Genomic DNA, 21,552 nt, shown 5'->3' on the forward strand with positions numbered 1-21,552 from the left:
TTCAAAAACACTTATGGTATGAAATCTTTATTTATCACTTTATGAAATAAAAAAAATTTGTATGTAATAGTAAATATGTATTTAAAATCCTTCAAAATTACTTGAGTCATCGTTACTTGAATTAAACAATTCATCAAACAAATTATCATTCACGGTTTCAGCATAAGGATCCCAGTTTAAATCTGGTGAATCAACTGCAGGTTCGTTTTCCCTCAAATGAGCCTGCTTATGACATAGAAGAACCAATGGTCAAGGAATTTTCCAACATAATAAAATACCGGGACGTCGTTTTAACAACCCAATCAAAATATTAACTTGAGTGGCAGTTTGTACATACATATATACGTAGGCTGTTATGCAGCATTAGTTAGCGCTTTGTTTGTTTACATTACACTCGAGTAACGTATCTTTCGTTTCGTCATTTCTAATCATATTTGCCGGTATTCATCTTTTATATATTACACAGATTTGTTAATATACCGAGTATATTTCCTGTATTTCTTATGGTAAGTAGAGCAACATATGTACCGTAATTACATTCAGGTTATTTTATATACGTTTTACCCTGCTGCTTATTTTGAGCGTACGGTTGGCCTCACATTTTATAGGTCGACTAATATACCCGATATTAGTTAAAATCATACAAATTTACTCATAATTGGGGGGTCGACTTATACGCCGAAATATACGGTACATTAAAACTACTCTCAGCAATACGCTTCCACTGTATACTATACATATATAGTATGTACATACATATAGTATTTTTATTCTCAATGTTCCTTTCTGATAAGTTGCTGTGACAGTTTTATATGCCAACAAATATGGTATGTTAGTTGACATGACAGAAATGAACACTAATTTTTGGTGTTTTGAAGTACAAAATGAAATTATATAAATATATATATATTTGAATCTTATTTTTTAACTCATGGTCCAATTGTACTAATTGAGATATTTTCTTTTCCAGACTTTAAGAGAACTAAGTATGTACTGTTTAAAGCATTTTCCACATGAATCTCCAATGCGAGTGCATGCGGTCGCCAGTAAATATGTTTGCGCACAACTTCAGGTAGGAATAATGAAATGTGTTGTTGTTACTGCGAATAACTTGCTTTTGATGAATTATAGAAGAGGCCTTATTTGAGATGCAGAGTAGTGTGATGGCCAGAATCTATGCCCAGTTTTAGCCCAGGCCTGACAATTTATGATTCCTGTCCATCCACAGTCGGAATAAAGATCTAAGCTGGAGAATATACAATATACAGGCAGTCCCCAAGTTACGACGGGGGTTCCGTTCTTGAGACGCGTCGTAAGCCGAAAATCGTCGTAAACCGGAACATCGTAAAAAATCCTAAGAAAACCTTACTTTTGATGCTTTGGGTGCATTCACAACTGTGTAAACTGCATTTTTATTGCATTTTTCACAAAAAAACCTTCAAATACTGATTATTTTGCATTTTTGGTGTCATATTTCTTCTGCCAGATGAGCGTTGTAGGCGTTGTAACCCTGGAAATAATTTCTGATGAATATAATTTAAAAGCGCCTTAACCTCGGAACATCATAAGCTGAACCCGTTGTAACCCGGGGACTGCCTTATCCCCAAAGGAAACACAGGCACTCCCTGGTTGTCAGCAGACTTGGTTAATGGCGATCCGGTTTTATGGTGCTTATCTAGCACCATAAAATCAGCGATTTATAGCGCCATAACTGGCTGAGTTTTGGTTATCGGCGCAGTAAGATGGTGATAATAGAATTACGGCATCATAACATACCCAACAGAGATGCCATTAACCGGTTATCTGTGCCATTAACCAAATCCGGCGCCATAAATCACTGAGTTTCGGTTAATGGCAGTTTTCACTCATCAGCACCACGCTGAGAACAAAACCCCTGCCGATAACTGGGGACTGCCTGTAGTACTAATTTGAAATTATATCATTAAGGGAAATCTTATTATTCAGCTGATATGTTGCATTTTCATGAAGATTTTAAAATCTACCTGTCAATTTCAGGTGTCTCGTCGATTATGTTCAATTCTCTGTTCATCACAGACCTTGATACCTACAGAAAAGGGTGAAAAAGGCTTCAGTTTTATGTAAGTAAAGTAATGGAATAAATTACTTTAAATTTGTTATACTTCTTACATATTCTTCTTAGTCTGCTTCACATTGTAATAAATTTCTTTCGTGAAATTAATCTTAAATGTAGAACTGAGAGTATGAAAGCCAGAATTGTGCAATCTTTAGATATCATTAGATGTCCTGTTTGTTTGTTTCAGAGAGCAGCTGGATGAAGCTGTTGCCAATCGTCTCTTCACTCTCCTAGAGCGTTATCATTCCGCTACGGAAGCTGTGGCTTATCCACTCCCACAAGGCTACAACTCTTTCTTGTCATATCTTGCTTACAGATGTTTACCTCATCATGTCTTCATGCAGTATGTCAGAAGAGGTGTTCTCCAGCTGAATGTTGATGTACTAAGAGAAATTATTTATGGTGAGTGTTATAATGTTCCAACACAGTATTAAGCGTTTCAATTCTTTTAGCTTCTTACTGAACTAGGGGATTGTTATCTGACTCTGACCTTACCCAGAACAGATAATGATAATGGCTCACATTTATCTTTAAAAATTCCATAACTTTGGAAACAATTATGTATAGAGAAAACTGGCTAGCATTCGGCACTTTTGGATGTCATTTCTAGAATAGTATTTGTTCACAGAGAATCTGTAACTTAGCCCTTTTGATGGTCCTGTAACCATCTGGTATAGTCCCTCTGAAGTAAATACAGTGAATAGTGGCTGTAATTGCATGAGAGCAACTGGACCTTCAGTTCTTAGGTAATAAGCATAGTCAGTATCTGTCTGTAGTAATAAGCCCTACCTCATGGGGTTTCATCAATTTTCTATTCTGTGGCCAAGAATTTCCATTCTTTTTATTCTATGTTAGTGTTTATTTTTATCCACAAGTAAGTTGAATAACTTAACTTTCTTTTAGTTTTGATATAGTGGGATAACTACCAATTAACTGTCAGAACTGTAGCTAACTTCTCTGTAATTCCTTTAGTTTTTTTTCTTCTTTTAACAGAAGATTGAATACGCTGCTTTTCTTATATTTTGTAAGTTCTGATGTCAGAACATTGTAAAGATCTAATGTTAGCCAGTTTAAGAAAACATGTCAGTGGAAAGAGGAAGACAAGCAAATACTCAACGTATAAAAAAAAAATTCTCATAAATGTTTTGTACCTACCACAGGAAGTTGAAAGTGGATATTCCCAACCCTGGTGGGGGCTCTTTTCCAAGACACTTGTAAGAATATCAGCTATAATTGTAGCGGGTTATTCATGTTATTTCTAATAATTTTCTGTTCTTTTACAAAATTACAATTGCAAGTCACATAATATGGTACGAGCAGTTCCCGGTTCCGTTATTGGCAGGGTACTGATAAGTGAAAACTGCCATTAACTGAAACTTGGCAATTTATGGTGCTTATGGTTAATGGCGGCAATAACCGGTCAATGGTGCCTCTGTTAGGTGTATGCCATAACTCTATATTATCCGATAACCGAAAGTCGTCCCGTTATGGCGCCATAAATCGCTGATTTTATGGCAAAACCAGATTGCCATTAACCGAGACCACTGATAACCGGGGACTCAGTTATTGGCGATCTGGTTTTATGGTGCTAAAATCAGCAATTTGTGCTGCCATAACGGGCTGAGTTCCAGGTATCGGTGCCATAGGAGTTCTTATGGTGCGCCCTAAGGGTGCTTATGGCGCCAATAACTGGTTATCAGCGCCATAAGTGCCATTATGGCGCCATAAATTGGCGAGTTTCAGTTAATGGTGGTTTTCGCTTATCGGCACACCCATGGGAACGGAACCCCTGCCGATAACCGTGGACTGCTTGTAGTGATAATTTAAGGATAGTGATAAATAATAAAAACAGCTGCAGTGGAGAGTAGATTTTCATTTGTTCAAAAAATTGTCGAGTGATATAGATACGACAGTAATCTTTAAAATATTGTATTTTTCTCAGACTTGGATGACTTACCCAAAAATGTGGAACGAAAGCTAGAGATTGTATCGTCTGTACCAGTTGTTCGAAGTCTGAGGGCATTGCAGTACTGGCAGCATCCAATGTCTCTGATACTGCGATCAAGATTACATGCTGCGTCTATTTTAGCCGGAGAAGGGCCAGGGCAACCTCGTACCCCTACTCAGTCTGGCAGGATTAGTGCTCAACATCTTCAGAATAAAGGTGAAATATAAAGCATCTGAAAAAGATCAAGATTTGTATAATGTCTTGTTACAAAAAGGTTAATTTATTCAATAAATTCTTGCATATAAAGAGAATTATGACTTTCATGACAATTGCTCTTGTAGTAATATTTTTATTCTCAAGGAATTGAGAATCTTTAGATTTATTTGCAAAGTTCATAGGAAATAGAAATCATAAAACCCTTTGAATCATTTTCAGGTCTGACTGCTTTTCCAACAGCTGATCGTTTGTCTCCATTTGACACTTTCTTAGACCTGCTAACTGCTAAAGGTAAGGTAGTTCAAATGCTACAGTTTGGCATTTTTTTTTATTAGATATTATATTGTCTTTGGATAAAATTAACATCCAGAATATATTTAGAGATGTTTTGTTTTGATTTAAAATATGTAGTATGTACAATAATTAATTTTGTCAATACACTTCAAAAAAAAATTATTGGAAAGAAATAGCTCATGATTCAGAACCTAAATTTAGTTTGGTAGATATTTTCTTTTTGTGATCAGACAAATTACTTTTCCCGAAAGAGAATAAACAGTGCATGAATACGATAGAATAATTTTACAGTCCTGTTAAGGTGAGAAATAGGATAAAACTCATTTTACCAGCTTAGATTTCTCAGGTAAGAAGGTACATGTAATTGATTTCTCAGCTTTGTGAGGAAATTTCTAATTATGAATAAAGGCACTTGAAATATAGTTTGTTTTGCATTATTGCATTATTAAACACATTTGAGTACTACTATTGTAAAATGACGATCTTACTCCTAGGTAATGAAATATACTTTAATAATTCTCAGTCATGTAGTGTTGAGGTCATGATTTTACTTTGCTCATACAGTAACATACCTCTTATTTTGGCTGTGATGTTGTGGCCTGTGCACTGCTTGCTTACAGGGATTCAAATTACTGACCAGAAAAAAAGAATTTTTATATATTCAGAGGTACCTCGGTTCACAAACTTAATTCGTCTAAAGACGCTGTGCGTGACTCGAAAAATGCGTAACCTGAATTAACTTTCCCCATTTAAAATAATATAAAAGCAAACAATTCTTTCAAACCAAACCTCAGAAACACTACTTTTCCATTTTTTATGGTTTTCTGGCACAAAGTTATGCTTTACTTCACTGCATCCAATACAGGTAGTTGTGGACTTGATACCACAATTGGTTACGACCACCTGGTCGTAAATCGATTTGGATGCAAGTAGTCCTATGTTAATTTACCATAAGAATATTATACTAGCCTAGCCTACACTAGGGTAACCAGTACTATCATCTTTACATATAGGGTAGCCTAGCCTACACCACACAGCATACTTTATACATATATGGCAAAGTAATTATTAATTTCAGCTAATTCTCTAGGTTCAATGCACACTGGCTTATGATAATTCAGTACAAAGAGAAATTGAATAACATTTAACAAGTTAGCCTCGTGTATACAATGATGATGTTATCATGGTACGTACATATATCGTATATATACAAATACAGTAGCCTAACTATGATATATCAGTAGAAAAAAAAAATGTGCACTAAACGGGAATCAGATTCGGACCAACATTGGCATACCTAATTGAGCTATGTTAGGCTGCTGACGGCTATGCATATTTATGAAATAAAAACACAATGAATATGCATCATTTCTGTGAATCTTTTAAGAAGTTATACATTACTGTATCCAATATTATTGTATGTATTCTCATATTATTGTATCATAAAATACCAACAAAGTGGTCAATGTTTTGGTTTGGAAATCAGCTGATGGCAAATACAAGCTTAGTGCACCGTATTTAACTCAATTCGGAGCGAATTGTCTTGCATTTAGTTAGCATAAAATATCTAGATACTTTACTTATATGAGACAAGGAAAGTTTTCATTATACGACGTGTTTTTAAGTCAAAATATGAATGTAATACGTCTCGTGAACTAAATTGTTTTTTTTCATTAACAGATTGCATTGTGGGCATGATTATTGTGTAAAAATATTACGTGATTCCGTTTTTATTTTTACTTGATTTCTTTGTAGTACAAGCTTTATTGTTAGTTACGTTACTGACCTTTTAGCCGCGTGAAAACAATAGTCAAATGTGTTTTTCAAGACCTGAAGTTTTGATTAAAATTATTCTCTCTCAATTTTATCTACAGTTGTGTTTAATGGCATAAATTTACTGGAGTTATATCCTTGTTGCTGATGCATGATAATAGTCATTAGCAGCTCGAAAAGTGAGCCGCATGTTTGGAGAGGCGGGAGCTAGGGAAAAACTGTTCAGCTGGACACCATTCTTTCTTGCTCAAGTCGCTTCCCAGTAGTTTTAGTTGTGGGGGTCGTAAAGTCGATCAGTTGTAACTCACATAGGTCGTAAGTCGACAACTAGCTGTAATATTGTATGTATTTTCATATTACTATTTTGTATTATAAAATAAAAAAGCAATCAATGTTTTGGTTTTGAAATCAGCTGAGGGTGATTGTGAGGTAAGTTTATTTTGCTGTACTGAACTCAAATCAGAGCAATTTTCTTGCTTCTTGTTAGCAGAAAGGAATCTCTAGATAATCTATTGATATAGGACAAGGTTATTTATATTAAATGAAGTGTTTTCAAGTTGTAGTATCACTTGAATATGTATTGATGTGAACAAAATTTAGTTTTTTTTTGTTAGTAGATGGCATTCAGGCCATGTTTTGTGTAAAAAAAAATCAACAGATTACATTCGATATTTTCACTTGATTTCATCAGAATATGTCCTACGAGCTTTACATATTTATCTTTCGTCAGAGTGAAAACAGTAAAATGTGTTCTTTCATGCCAAATAGTTTTGATTAAATCACATTTCTCTTAAATTTTGTTTATGGTCGAGTTTGATGTACTATACCAAAGTTTGTGGGAGTTTCATCCATATTGCCAATACATGATAATAGTCGTTAGCAGATGAACCTTTTTTCCTCAGCTTCAGCTACAACTTGCAGCTTAAGTTTAGCAGTATATGCCCTAGCCGATCTTTTCTCCATAGTGAATAAGGTTATAGTAATATAAAGATATATCAGTCCTACTATACGTACTTACGTTATTTGTAACATAACTGTAACTTTTTACTATCACACAATGGTTGAGATGCAAGCAAACCGCTGTTGTTATCGGATTCGGTTGTTCATAGCAAATCAGCTGTTTTTGGCTGTATGCATTTACACAACAAGTAATACTATATTCCTCTTTCAATATATTATTTCTTCAGTAAAAGAGTAAATAATTAACATTAAAAAGACTGAGTAACAGTAAAAAAAACTTGAAAAAGCATTTGGTGCTTCCATGCTTCCAAAGAACCCTTTCTGGGGATGTTTGTGTGTTTGTGGCTTGAAGCACAGTTCGTGAACCAGAACAAAGTTGTTTGAACATCTGGTTCGTAACTCGATTTATTTGTGAACAGGACTGTTTGTGAGCCGAGGTACCACTGTACTTCTTGATGAATATCCTACTACACTACGAAGCAACCTTATTCGGTACATCACAGAGATCTTTCATTGCTAGGCTTCTGCGTGATCTGATTTTGGTGCCCCATTTTTTTCACGTCATCCCCTCATTTTTTCACCGTCGATAAAATCAGTTTACCTGTTGTTATTGGCATCAGTAACAGGGTATGGAGTTGATAGTGTTTTAGTAATCCTTATTGGTGTTATTTTTAATATATTTCATTATGTTTCCTTGTCTGATATCAGAAGTGTTATGCTTTATTTTGTTTTAGCTATTGCAAACAAATTTGCTACCATTCCCTTGCTGCACAACCTTATTACTGTAAATTAAACCTTTCTAGATATCTTTCAGTTTTACGGTACTAGACCAGATTGTAGAAGTATGCATTGGATTCCTCCAAGTGGTCTGCCTTCATAATTGGATTTTGTTCATACGCAAACACACCTTCAGTCTTAACAATGGGATAATTTTCTAGCGCCTAGCTGGATTCGGTTAAATCGCAGATGAAAAGCAAGAAATCTTGTGAGATCTGGTAATGCGTGTGTATATCGGGTGAAAAGTGGTCAAGGACCATGCACCCATGCCACAGCATTCAGTCTTTTTCCTAACTGCCTGGGCGAGAGTTGTGGTTGCCCTTTCTCAGCCTTTTACCCAGTTCATTGCCCGTTTTCGCTTGCGTTTCTGTGTGTGTGTGTGTGTGTGCTTGTATTATGGCTTCTTCTGCTGCTTCTCGGCCTCGACAACGTGTGTGCCTGAAGGCAGCCAGGAGATCCTTTAGGGAAGAGGATCGTGGTGTTGGTAGGGTGGATTCTTTTAGTTGCAGTTGTGCTGCGCCCTGCATCGTCTAACCCCAATGACATTTAAAAGTAAAAGCCAGATATCTACATAGAGTGGGAACTTGCATGAAAGCAGAAATAGATTGCATTTCAATATATGCCTCTCAACAGTTATCTTTAATTTGGAGCCTTTTTTGACTGAAAAGTCAACCATTGCTGATTATAATTCCTTTGGCCTCAGCTTCTAGCTAAACAATTCTAGTTTTGTAAGTCTATTCTGCTTTGAAAGCTAGCCATCTTAGATTTAACAACTCCTCTCCTTCTTCCTCCCTCCTCTTCTCTCTCTCGCTCTCTCGTCTCTCTCTATCTTCTCTATACTCTCTCTCTTTTATATATATATATATAATATATATATATATATAGATATATATATATATATATATATATATATTTATATATATTAATATTAATATATATATTATGATATATATATATATATATATATATATATATATATATATATATATTATATATATATATATAATATATATATATATTATATAAAATACTCACACACACATGTATATATATATATATATATTTATATATATATATATATATATATATATATATATATATATATATATATATATATATATATCTATATCTACATATATCTATATCTATATATATATATATATATATATATATATATATATATATATATATATATATATATATATATATATATATATATATATATATATATATATATATATATATATGTATATATAAATAAAGGTTTTTTGCCACCAAGGAAAAAATGAAAAAGCGAGATAGCCAAGTACTTTCGGTCCTGTTCGGACCCTATAACATGAGTCCCTTGTAACATTTTTGAGTCCATAGTTGCAGATCAAATTGTGGATCACATAGATAGAAATGACCTGTTGTGAAATGGTCAACAAGGCTTCGGGCAGAAACGACCTGTTGTTAAACAGTCAACAAGGCTTCAGGCAAAACAGATCCTGCTTATCAAACCTCTTGGAGTTTTTCCATAACATGTTTAGTATTTACAATAGTAGTAGAGCAATGGATATACTCTACTTAGATGGTAGCTAGAGCTGAAGAGATGCAACACATGTCATTGCAGGGACTTCACATTCAAGATATGTGACACATGGCGTAAACTGCCACCAGTTGTCAACAGCAACAGTGTGGAAGAGTTTTAAAAGGAAGCTCTACAAAATCATTAAGACGCTATGAATGAACAGTAAAACCTGCTTTTAGAGATAAGTGAGCACATAATGTCTCCATGGATAGACTAACAAGTCTTTGAGACTTCCTACTCCTTGTAACTCTTTGTAACTCGTATTCATGTATGTCTTTGGCAATATTTGTTATATCCTCACCTTAGAAAATACTTGAGAAACCCCCTACTCTTGGCAGTAATTACTCAGAATAAGTAGAAAGAGGAAATGAAGAAGACATTTTTTTCTTACTTTCAGATGGCCAAAAAAAAGTCGCAAAACATTGTTGAAAAATGTCACCATGGTAAGATTATATTTGATGAATCGTTACATGTGCATTATCAGATAAAGCTCTCTCATGAAAGTTGCTATTCACAACAGCATCTTGCATTCTTGGGATTAAACTTATTGGTGTACAGAAAGTTTCATGTTAGTTCTTGTGCCTTAATGATTGACATCAAAATCAAGTGAAGTGGAGCAAAGGTCAGTTGGGTAAATCCAGCGCTGCAGTTATCTGGCGAGCGCCATAACCACAGCGAACCACATCCCCAGTGGTCATAATCCATTATTTATATGGAAATTTGTCCAAGACAAAGGAGGGAAAGGCTTGGCTGCCAAGGCATGATAAATAAATTTCCACAGGTGTCTGTCTATTTCTTGTAGATGTGGATACTACCAGAAGAGTATTAGAACTTTTTAGACGCTTCATGTTGCTAGGTAAACTTATTCTTTGAGAAAGCTTCTGTTTTGGGTCCTTTCGCTCCAGCTTTCCAAGAACTAATTTGCACCCCATGAGAAGTTCCACGTTGGCTGAGTGCATTTCGCGCTTGGCTACCAACCCGGTGGTCCGAAGTTCGATTCTTGGCTCGGCCAACGTGGAACCAGAGGAATTTGTTTCTGGTTATAGGAATTCATTTCTCGACATAATGTGGTTCGGATCCCACAAGAAGCTGTAGGTCCCGTTGCTAGGTAACCAATTGGTTCTTAGTCACATAAAAATATCTAATCCTTCGCGCCAGCCCTAGGAGAGCTGTTAATCAGCTCAGTGGTCTGGTAAAACTAAGATATGCTTAACTGTTTGCACCCCATGAACCCATCCATCCAGATATTCTAGAACAGGTTATGCTGTGATGACCTGCAGTAGTTGTGTAAGAAGTACATTATTACTGCAGGTGTATTTTTTAACCCTCAACACCAAACCTACTAATAAGTGTGTTAGAAATGATAGAGAGTTGGGAAACTTATGGAAGCATTGTTGGACAGGTTGCAGGAAAAGCACTTGCTTTATATCAACTTTTTTTACATTTCCATCTTAGCAAGCAGGAAGGGTGTAAAGTTAAACATTGAGCTAGTTCAGCTAGAAACATGAAAAGTAATTAGTAGATTTGATAAAGAAACAATGAAGTAGTTACTATATTCATCCCAGAATTTTTCTTGAAATTAAAACAAATTTTATGATAAAATCCTATCATTTTACTTCAGCCCACATTCACAAATCATTGAAGTATTTTTACCCATTTAAAAGGAGAGAGAGAGAAAAAAAAGATGACTTGTTGGCTGGATATCCTCACTGTATTAGTTCCAGACAGGTAAGAAATCCACTTCCATTGTATTCTAGGCTAAAGATGCAAGCAATTATTGGGACTGGGAGATGGAACATCTAATATAAATGAATCCTTTATATTTTTAAAAATTTGCTTTGTTTCTAGGAAAGCTATGCTAATTATTTTTTAAAATAAACCATTGTTTACTGCAATAGTCCAAATAGTATTTTAGTAGTTAGCAATGCAGTACCGAAGGAAGGAACAACCTTGGAATTAGTTGATTAGAATCCAAGGATATGACTCAAAGCTTATGAAATTGAGATTTGCTAGGAACACAAGACCCTATAATTTTAGGTCAGAGCCCTCTAAAAAACATTAAAGGATCTGTAATCCCATTTTACACTCAGATTTATATGTAATTGTATTTGCTGTGTAGGGACAAATAACATGAATGACTGAATGAAGTCATTCTACACTAGAGAGTGATGAAAATAATGGAGCCATGAGTATGCCTGCCTTCAAGTTTAGCAGTTATCTGGAATCTCATTACTACTTTGGGTTTTGATTAGCTAAGTCCCAGTCATGCATGACCACACTGATGATGGCACATTTTTTTCCATGGCTCTAATCTGCAATGCAAAAGTTCTCAAGTGAACAGTAGTAGTTTCTTGCAAGGTTATTCATGTTGCTATCAAGGACCCTGCTGTCTTAACTAAAGTTTACGTTTAGTATAGTTTACAGAAGCCCATAACACCAATACAAGTTCTATTTCATGAGAAGATCTCTATCACTAGTGCTATTGATATGAGTTATAAATCTTGGCGTGGGAAATCTATCCTTCAGTCATGGAACCTTAGTCATGTTCACCAGACATGCCTGATGTTTCCATCTGGCAGGTGACCCGGGCTGTGCTCAAGCCTAACCTGCAACGCAACCATGTCTGCTTCTTTTGTAAGTAATTAGTATCACTCACAGGATGCAGGTCATGCTTGCATGTTTGGTTTGATGTCTTTGCCAGACACATGACCCCAGCCAAGTTGCAGTCTCAGGATTGCAGTGATGTCAATCTCTTCTGTTAGTCGAATCTGCCAAGCACACAAATCCAGCCAAGTTACTTGCCTGAGACTGCAGTCATTTCCACTTGCTCTGTCGGTGTTCTTCTTAACCTTGGTCCAGGTTCAGGGAATTCTTTTGTATCTTTCATTCCTGCCAGGCACACAAACAATTTTACAAGCCAATCTGCCTGGTTTATGGGAAGTCTTTGTCTTTCATGGGATCCATGGCTGTGGTTCAGGCATGGAGATGTCCATAACATGGTACAGTACATAAAGTTTAGATCTTTGCAAGGAAATATCCTGTATGCCCATGCTTCATAAGTTATGTACAAATACATAAAGAACTTCCAGTATTCCTTTTAGTGTCTGCTTCTTAGAAATTATGTGATCTACTCATTTGGAAGCTGCAATCCTATCCATAAAGTATTGAGGTGCTGCAATGTCAAAGTACTTAGTACTACATATCTTTTAAGTTTTTATACTAGAAAACTGTGGTACAGTCATTATTGAGTGTTATAGGTGTTGATGATAAGTTCAAGAGAAGCTGTAGTTCTACTGGAAAGTGGTCTGCACTTTTATTTTTAATCACAAGGAACACTTGATTTGATTCTTATCAGTAGAAACTACAGTTAGGGTCTCTACCAGTAAGGAGACTGCTCAGAGTTTGTGCTAGTAGAAACTGAATATTGTAAATATTTTGATTATTAAAGTCATCCAGCATGAGACTTAAGACAAAGCAATGACAGAAAAATTTATCAGTGGTCTTTATTAAAATTTAGGTAGTAAAAAGAAGTCTCTCATTATATTCAAGAATAGTTGTAAAATAAAATACATATTAGTTTAATAAACAGTATTCAAGAAGTATATTCAGGAGTGCAAATTTATTGAGGACATAAAATTATCAAAACATGTTGTTGAACAAAATCTCTTATCACAGTTTGTCATATTTTAATGTTCATTTTAATTAGAATGACTCCAGTGGTTGCTGGGTGACTTTTGATTGAACACTTAAGCACAATTGCACTTATTGATACAGCTTCCTTTGCAGATACAGAGGACAGATCTTGGTTTTTCTGGGCTCAGCTCGTGTCGCTGCGCGAAATATCCTTTAATCTATTATTTCTAGGGTAAATGTACTAACACATACCAGAGAATAAATAAAATAAAGAAAAAGGTCAGTATAACTGACTCGCTCACCCTCCAGGAGGGTGTCGGTATGAACACTAGGCGAGTGAGACCACAACCACGAGCCAATTGCCAATAGAAATCTCCCACTACCAAATCCCTCCAAGAGGGGAGCCGACCCACAGGGTGAGCAGCTCGTACTACTACTACTCCATCCCATGCTGTCGACTGCTGCGCCCCTGGTGGCCATCCTTTTTCGTTAGCTCGCACGAGTCACGAGTGCTATTTTTCTCTCTGTGTTTTTTGTGCCCTTTCTTCGGATTTTCGATAATGGAGCGTTCAGCTATTGCAGCAGCTAAGTTAAGTACTCAGTATTTACGGTTAGTGCGTTTTTTCCGTCCCTGAGACAGTATTTGCCGTTTTTTAGGTATAAATACGTTCTCGGGGTCGGAAGCATGGCGGCATGGTCCTGCCTCGTGATGGGCGCGTTCTTGGTCTTCCATACCTGGAACTTCCCCCCCTTCATTTACGCTCTATTTTGATTATCCACGTTATTAAGGTCTACTCAGGTTGTCATGCATGCATGTTTATCACCTTTTGTAGGCTTTTTTCTATCCAGACCCTAGTCGGGGTCCTTTGTGTCGGCCCCTGACTAGCTTTGAGTGGTAGACCTGCCTTCGGGTTAGTCGTACACTCCTGGATTTTTTCTCCTGCTTTTTTACCTTCTTTCTTTCATTTTTATTTTATTTATTTGTGTATTTTGTCTTTATTAGGTTAGTTTGGCGTCTGGCTTAGCCTAGGTCCCGGCTCGCAGAGCCTATTTACCGCTGATCAGTTCGGTTGCTTCCACATAGCTTCTCTCTGATCAGTTGGTTTTTGGCCTATGGGCCTTTAGACTACCGCTTTTCAGTTCAGGTTGCTTCCCGATAGCTTCTCTCTGATCAGTTGGTTAGCCTAGGTTGGGTTACCGTATCCCAGTTATCGCCTCGTGGTCACTGTGTGATCACGGGTCGGCCAGACGCCTGCCCAGTCACCTTTCCCCCTACCCCGCTCTTTCATAGAGTCGGGCGGGGGTGGGTCGGTCTGTCCTTGCTCGCCTCACATACCCGAGCCTGCCTCCCCCTCTCCCCTCCACCGGAGGGGCTAGGGAGTCGGACAGACCCAGACTGGATCCGACCTCTCCGCTTCTCGGTCCGGCCGGGTGGTACGTTGTGGGGGGGCCCTGGCCTTCCCCCCCCTCCGTCACTGCCTTGTCGCTCCGAGTTAGCTCGAGCACGTATGTCCTCTCGCCCTTCCCTCCTTACTAGAGCTCCTCCCTACCGGAGTTCTGGTATCCAGCGGAAGGAGATAGTCCAACCATAGTTGGACAGGGGCATACAGCAGGTCTCTACTAACCTTACCGTTAGCTGAGTTACTACACTCCGCTTCAACTGGACCTAGTCCGGTTCGCTTGTGCTTAGGTTTAAGTTATTTTTAAGTTATCTTAATTATCTTAAACCAATCCCCCCCCCTCCCTATATTGTACCGGATCTTTCCGGGATTATAGCCTATTCAGGCAATGCAGGGAGGGGTTATGCCCAAATTTTTTCCGAGCTCCGGCATGTAACGGAGTTCTTTTGCCTTTTAGTCTGTAAGTGTTATCCCTCTAAGATACTCATGTGTCTTCCCACTTACAGGCCACCAACTGTGAGCATCCGGGATGTTCCGCTACACTTCAGGACCCCTGTGGACATGAAGTTTGCCGGTCCCATGCTCCATGCGCGACTCCGCACGGTGACATCCAGGTCTGGTACCATGAAACGTGTACCATATGTTACGATCTGGTGAGCCAGCTTTTGGAAGGCGTAAGTATTCCACCTCCAGTAGCTGCTTCGCTTCTTTTAGTACTTAAGTTTCCATCATTTATTAACTTAAGACATCTAGTTAAGTTATACTCTAAGGTTTTAGTTCTAAGTGATTCTTAAGTCTAAATACTTCCTCTCTTACAGGCTCCGGCAGTAAGAGATACAGCACTGGCTACCCTGCGGGCCTGGTCGGAGGTTTTGGCAAGAACGCCGCCAAGGGTCAGCCCTACATTCTTGAGAAGCGTCTGGCATTGCTCATCTTTCCCGGAGGCAGGGCGACGGGGTACGTCGACCCGGTAGATGCGGACCCGTCTATTGCCTTCATCCAACAACAGCTGGCGGCCTCTTTAACTGAACAAGACCAGGATATCTCCACGGATGTCGCTACCCTGGATATTAATGTTGAACCTATGGTAGGTATAGACGACCTGTTGGTCGAGGTAAGTAATGCAGGTATACCCAAGGGTCTCCCTTGAGTCTGACTGTCTCTTCTACTCCTGCAACTTCTCCATCCTTCCAAGGCTTTACGGCTGATGAACTGTATACTCCTCCTGAGGCTTCGGTTAGGCCTAAGATCAAGTCTAAAATAATGACCTTGACTAAGACGTCATCGTCTTCGAAGAAGACGTCCTCGTCTTCTTCCTCGCGTAAGTCTCCGGCTCGTAATCCCGGCCCAGACAGGTCTAAAGGCTCTAGCTCCGGCTCTAAGTCCTCGAAAAGTAAAAAAGAAACCCAAGGTAGAGATCTCGTACCCCGGCAGTATCACCAGTTCCGCTACCTTTGGTTCCTATTCAGAGCCTACCCTCCACCTCCGCAGCAGCTCCGGCTTTGGACTCCAATGCTGGCCTGTTGCAACAGGTGGGCGATCTAGTGGGTACCCTTAAGAGTAGTATGGAACAAATGATATCTCGCCTATCGGACAGAATCACTTCTCAGGATTCTATTATAGCCGTCTAAGAGAAGCCCCTCTAGCCTCTCCCTCAACCTCCAACACTAGTGGATCTCAGCTTCCCCCGTATGACTCGCTGCCGCTTTCTCATGAACAATCCTTGGAGAGTAGCGTCATATGCCCCCTTCCAGGATGGTCTTATCTCCATACCGGAGTTCGGAACTCGAAGAATAGAGGACTTCGAGTTCTACCCGGAAGGCTTACAGCCTCCTTTTATAGGCTACGCAAGGCTCACGCCTTCGGCTATGGTTCGGGACGATAGGGTACCAAAGGAGACAGTCCTCTATTCTAGAGACCAGGCTCAGCGAGAATGGCTCAGATGTTTTAGAGGACATGGATTGTTCTAACACCAAAGTACAACCATTTAAAAGTCCCTTTACCATTTTCACAATGGATGAAAGTACCCCCTCCCGCTCCCGTTCTAACCAAGATAGCAAGGTCGACCATCTCAGCAGCTCAGAAGGGGGAACCCATGCCTCAGTTGAAAGAAGCAGATCCCACATCTCCATTGCTGCCTTCAATCGGAGAATTGTGGGAAGACTTGCCAAATACATTCTCAGCTGGCAAACTCAAACCTGGCTGTGCTATGGAGCAGTTTGGCGAAAAGCTACCCAGGCTCCCAGATAGTCTTATTCAGGCTGAATTTGACTCAAAATCACGACTAGCCAGATCAATCAACTCGATGGCTATGTCTGAGGTAGCAACCATGGCTTATGGTTCAGAACCAATTTTTAAGCTTATGACCAAAGCCCTGACTCAAACGGTGCAGTCAGATATGTTCGAGTTTGCCACTGCTAGAACGAATTGTAGGAAGCATGTCCTGCTAGAGGCAACCATTCGTCACGAACCGAATAGGTTACTCTCTTCCAACATTTGGGGCGCAGATCTCTTCCCAGAGGCCATGGTTAAGGAAGTACAGGCAGAGGCTACGAGGTTGAACCAGAGCCTTAAAGACCGTTGGGGTCTTACGGCTAGAAGGAGGCAAGACCTGACACCTAAAGGTAAGGGACAAAGGAAACCCAGACGTTTCCAACCTTACCAAAAGAAACAACCGCGCTTTCCCCAGCAAGTTCCAGCTGTGCCGTTAGTGCAGACAGCCCAACCCTCCACGTCTAAAGGTCAATCACAACCTATTTATGTGATATCCCCTCAGCCTCAACCTCCACCTCATATGCCATCTCTCCAGCTTACAATCAAGCCTTCGAGAGTCAAGCTTCTCAGAAGTATGACCGCTCGGGCAAGGGAGGCAGAGGTAAGCGGTCCTTTCGTGGAAGAGGATCGGGAGACCCCTTCAATAGGGGAAAGCACTTCAGAGGAGGCCGAGGTGGTTACAAGAACCAATGAAGAACTTCAGGTAGGAGGGAGGCTGTTTCACTTTCGCCACCGGTGGAACTTCAGCCAGTGGGCGCAGAGCATAGTGTCAAAGGGCTGGGTTGAGCTGGTTGACGAACCCCCCCACCCTCCAGCCAGACCTTTCCGTCAACTTCTTCCAAAGAATTGAACGAGAATACGCAGAGGACCTCCTTCAGAAAGGAGCTATAGCCAAAGTCAAGAGGTTAAAATTTAAAATTTCAAGGTCGCTTGTTCAGCGTGCCAAAGAAAGGCTCAAACAAAAGAAGAGTAATCTTAGACTTGTCCCGCTTAAACTTAGCCATCCGCTGCGACAAGTTCAAGATGCTCACGATCTCACAGGTGCGGACCTTGACTTCCCCGTGGGGCCGTCACCACCTCTATCGATCTTACAGACGCCTACTATCATATCCCTATTGCAAGACACTTCCGTCCATATCTGGGATTCAAGATAGGAGACCAGACATTCTCCTTCAAGGTAGTTCCATTCGGGCTCAACGTGGCACCCAGGGTGTTCACGAAGCTAGCGGAAGTAGTAGTGCAACAGCTCAGAGCGCAAGGGATTATGGTAGTGGCGTATCTCGACGATTGGTTGATCTGGGCCCCATCAGTCGAAGAATGCAACAAGGCCACACTGAAAGTGATCCAGTTCCTAGAATATCTAGGATTCAAGATAAACAAATCCAAGTCGAGACTCACTCCAGAGTCAAACTTTCAGTGGCTAGGCATTCAATGGAATCTATCCTCACACACTCTGTCGATTCCATCCACCAAGAGGAAAGAAATAGCGAAGTCAGTCAAGCAATTTCTGAGTCACAAACTGGCATCCAGGAGAGCTCAGGAAAGGATCCTCGGCTCTCTCCAGTTTGCATCAGTAACGAACATCTTGATGAAAGCCAAATTAAAAGACCTAACCAGGATCTGGCGCTCACGAGCAAATGTCAGGTCCAGGGACAAGCTATCCTCAGTGCCTCTGATTCTAAAGAATCGGCTTCGACAGTGGGCAAGTCAAGAATCTATCAGTGTCAGTACCCCTTCAGTTCCCTCCACCAGGGATCACCATCCACACAGACGCGTCATTAAGCGGCTGGGGAGGGTACTCCCAAGTCAAAAAGGTTCAAGGGATTTGGTCACCTCAGTTCCGTCAGTTTCACATAAACGTACTGGAGGCAATGGCAGTATTCTTGACTCTGAAAAGGTTACTCCCACCAAAGTACTCCCACATAAAGCTAGTCCTGGACAGCGCAGTGGTAGTACATTGCATAAACAGAGGAGGCTCCAAGTCACGTCATCTAAATCACGTCATGATAGCCATCTTCTCCCTGGCAGACAAATTCAGTTGGCATCTTTCCTCCACCCACATAGCTGGAGTCAGAAACGTCATAGCAGACGCCCTATCCCGATCAGTACCCCTAGAGTCGGAATGGTCACTAGACGAAAGTTCGTTCCAATGGATCCTTCAAAGAGTCCCCAGGGCTTTCAGGTGGACCTATTCGCATCCCAAGCGAACCACAAACTACCGTGTTATGTAGCCCCCAACCTGGACCCTCTGGCTTACGCCACGGACGCCCTAGCTCTAGACTGGAACAACTGGGGGAAGATTTACGTCTTCCCTCCAGTGAATCTCCTTATGAAACGTATTAGACAAAACTCAGGACATTCAAGGGTCAAGTGCTCTAGTAGCCCCAGACTGGCCGAAGAGCAATTGGTACCCCTGAGTTCTGGAACTGGGCCTTCGTCCCCTTCGGATCCCCAGTCCCAAGCTCTCCCAGTCAGTACAAACGAAGACTGTGTTCGCTTCCTCAGGGATTCTCAAAACCCTAACTTTATGGATTTCATGAAGTTTGCAGCTAAAAGAGATGCGAATATTGACCCTCAGAATATTCTCTTCTTGGAATCCGATAAAAGGGATTCAACTTTGAAGCAGTATGATGCTGCTGTCAAAAAGTTAGCAACCTTCCTGAGAGAATCAGATATCAGAATCATGACAGTTAATTCAGCTATATCCTTCTTCAGATCCTTATTTGAAAAAGGTTTAGCAGCTAGCACGATTACGACAAACAAGTCAGCCTTGAAAAAGATATTTCAATTTGGATTTAACATAGACTTGACGGATACCTACTTCCTCGTCTATTCCTAAGGCATGTGCTAGACTTAGGCCTTCTGTGAGGCCTACGTCAGTTTCATGGTTCTTAAACGATGTTCTAAAACTGGCTTCCGAAACCGATAATGACACATGCTCGTTTATGATGCTCCTAAGGAAAACCCTATTTTTATTAAGCTTGGCTTCAGGAGCAAGAATTTCAGAACTGTCGGCTTTGTCCAGGGATCCGGATCATATTCAATTCCTTCCCGCAGGGGAAGTACTACTTTCTCCGGAACGTAGCTTTTTGGCAAAAAATGAAGATCCTTTGATGAGGTGGGAACCTTGGAAAGTTTTACCTCTTCCACAAGATGTATCCCTTTGTCCAGTTTCAGCCTTACGAGCCTTTCTATCCAGGACCTCCTCATCCTCATCGGGGCCCCTCTTTAAGAGGGAAAAAGGTGGAACTTTATCCATTAAAGGCATCAGGCAACAAATCCTGTACTTTATCAAACAAGCCAATCCTGACTCTTTCCCAAAAGCACATGATGTCAGGGCAGTAGCCACCTCAATTAATTATTTCCAACACATGAACTTTGATGAGTTGAAAAAATATACCGGATGGAAATCGCCGACAGTGTTCAAACGCCATTACCTTAAGTCCTTGGAAGCTCTGAAATTTTCAGCAGTAGCAGCGGGAAACATAGTTTCCCCTGACTCTAGTTAATTTGTAGTAGAAGATTCAGTCCTCCTTTCTACCTGCCTCTCCCAACAGTTCGTCTATTCCTACAGTGTTCATTTATATTCACCTTGTGCCTTAGCTGCTTTTTAATAAGCTAGTGAGTGCCCCTTATTTTTGTGCTAGGGACACTCACAGATGATTATGCATATTGATCTCATGGATGTTACCCCCTTATTTTTATGCTAGGGGATACATCTCAATTATAATGGTTACGGGTTTTGTATATTAAGTCATATACATTCCTTATATATATATATTATCATTGTTGATTAATTTGATTGTTTGAATTGCTATTATATTTTGATACATGCCTTTACACAGATACCTTTCGGTTACATGTAGCCAATTTACCTCTGTACATATGTAAATTACCTTATGTTAAGAAACATGTTTAGAATTAAGGGTAATTTAAGCATATTATTACTTTGTATCACTGTGTATTTGTATCTTTTTAGCAATTATATTCTTTATTAATTTTTTCTTTATTTTATTTGGGACCTATGATTATTTTAATTTATTACTTTTGTTTACAATCTTGTGCTATTTCTCTGGTACGATTTCGCGCAGCGACACGAGCTGAGCCCAGAAAAGGGATTTTGACGTAAGGAAAAATCTATTTCTGGGCGATTGGCTCGTGTCGCCAGCGAAATCCCACCCTACCCATCCCTTCGCCAAGATTGTCTGCTAACTTCAGGATGGCCACCAGGGGCGCAGCAGTCGACAGCATGGGATGGAGTAGTAGTAGTACGAGCTGCTCACCCTGTGGGTCGGCTCCCCTCTTGGAGGGATTTGGTAGTGGGAGATTTCTATTGGCAATTGGCTCGTGGTTGTGGTCTCACTCGCCTAGTGTTCATACCGACACCCTCCTGGGAGGGGGCTGATGAGCGATGTCAGTTATACTGACCTTTTTCTTTATTTTATTTATTCCTTGGTATTGTGTCTAGTACATTTACCCTAGAAATAATAGATTAAAGGATATTTCGCTGGCGACACGAGCCAATCGCCCAGAAATAGATTTTCCATTACGTCAAAATCCCTTTTCTCAGATCTTCCATACTGTGTTTATCCTACGGATGCTTGAATTACTG

At 39.8% G+C, this 21,552-nt stretch overlaps 2 protein-coding genes across 2 annotated transcripts in view; one reads left to right on the forward strand and one right to left on the reverse strand.

The window, feature by feature from the left end:
• LOC135220080 (protein pigeon-like) overlaps positions 1-4,626 on the forward strand; it is a 33,463-nt gene extending 28,837 nt beyond the window's left edge. Inside the window, exons 8-12 of the mRNA XM_064257401.1 lie at positions 971-1,072; positions 2,017-2,099; positions 2,283-2,497; positions 4,038-4,259; positions 4,479-4,626. Coding sequence (XP_064113471.1) covers positions 971-1,072; positions 2,017-2,099; positions 2,283-2,497; positions 4,038-4,259; positions 4,479-4,594 — 738 coding nt within the window. The 3' untranslated portion in view covers positions 4,595-4,626. The remainder of the gene's footprint in view (positions 1-970; positions 1,073-2,016; positions 2,100-2,282; positions 2,498-4,037; positions 4,260-4,478) is intronic.
• LOC135219961 (protein pigeon-like) overlaps positions 1-21,552 on the reverse strand; it is a 198,669-nt gene that overhangs the window by 50,705 nt on the left and 126,412 nt on the right.

Source organism: Macrobrachium nipponense, chromosome 1 (assembly GCF_015104395.2).
Source record: "Macrobrachium nipponense isolate FS-2020 chromosome 1, ASM1510439v2, whole genome shotgun sequence".
NCBI lineage: Eukaryota > Metazoa > Arthropoda > Malacostraca > Decapoda > Palaemonidae > Macrobrachium > Macrobrachium nipponense.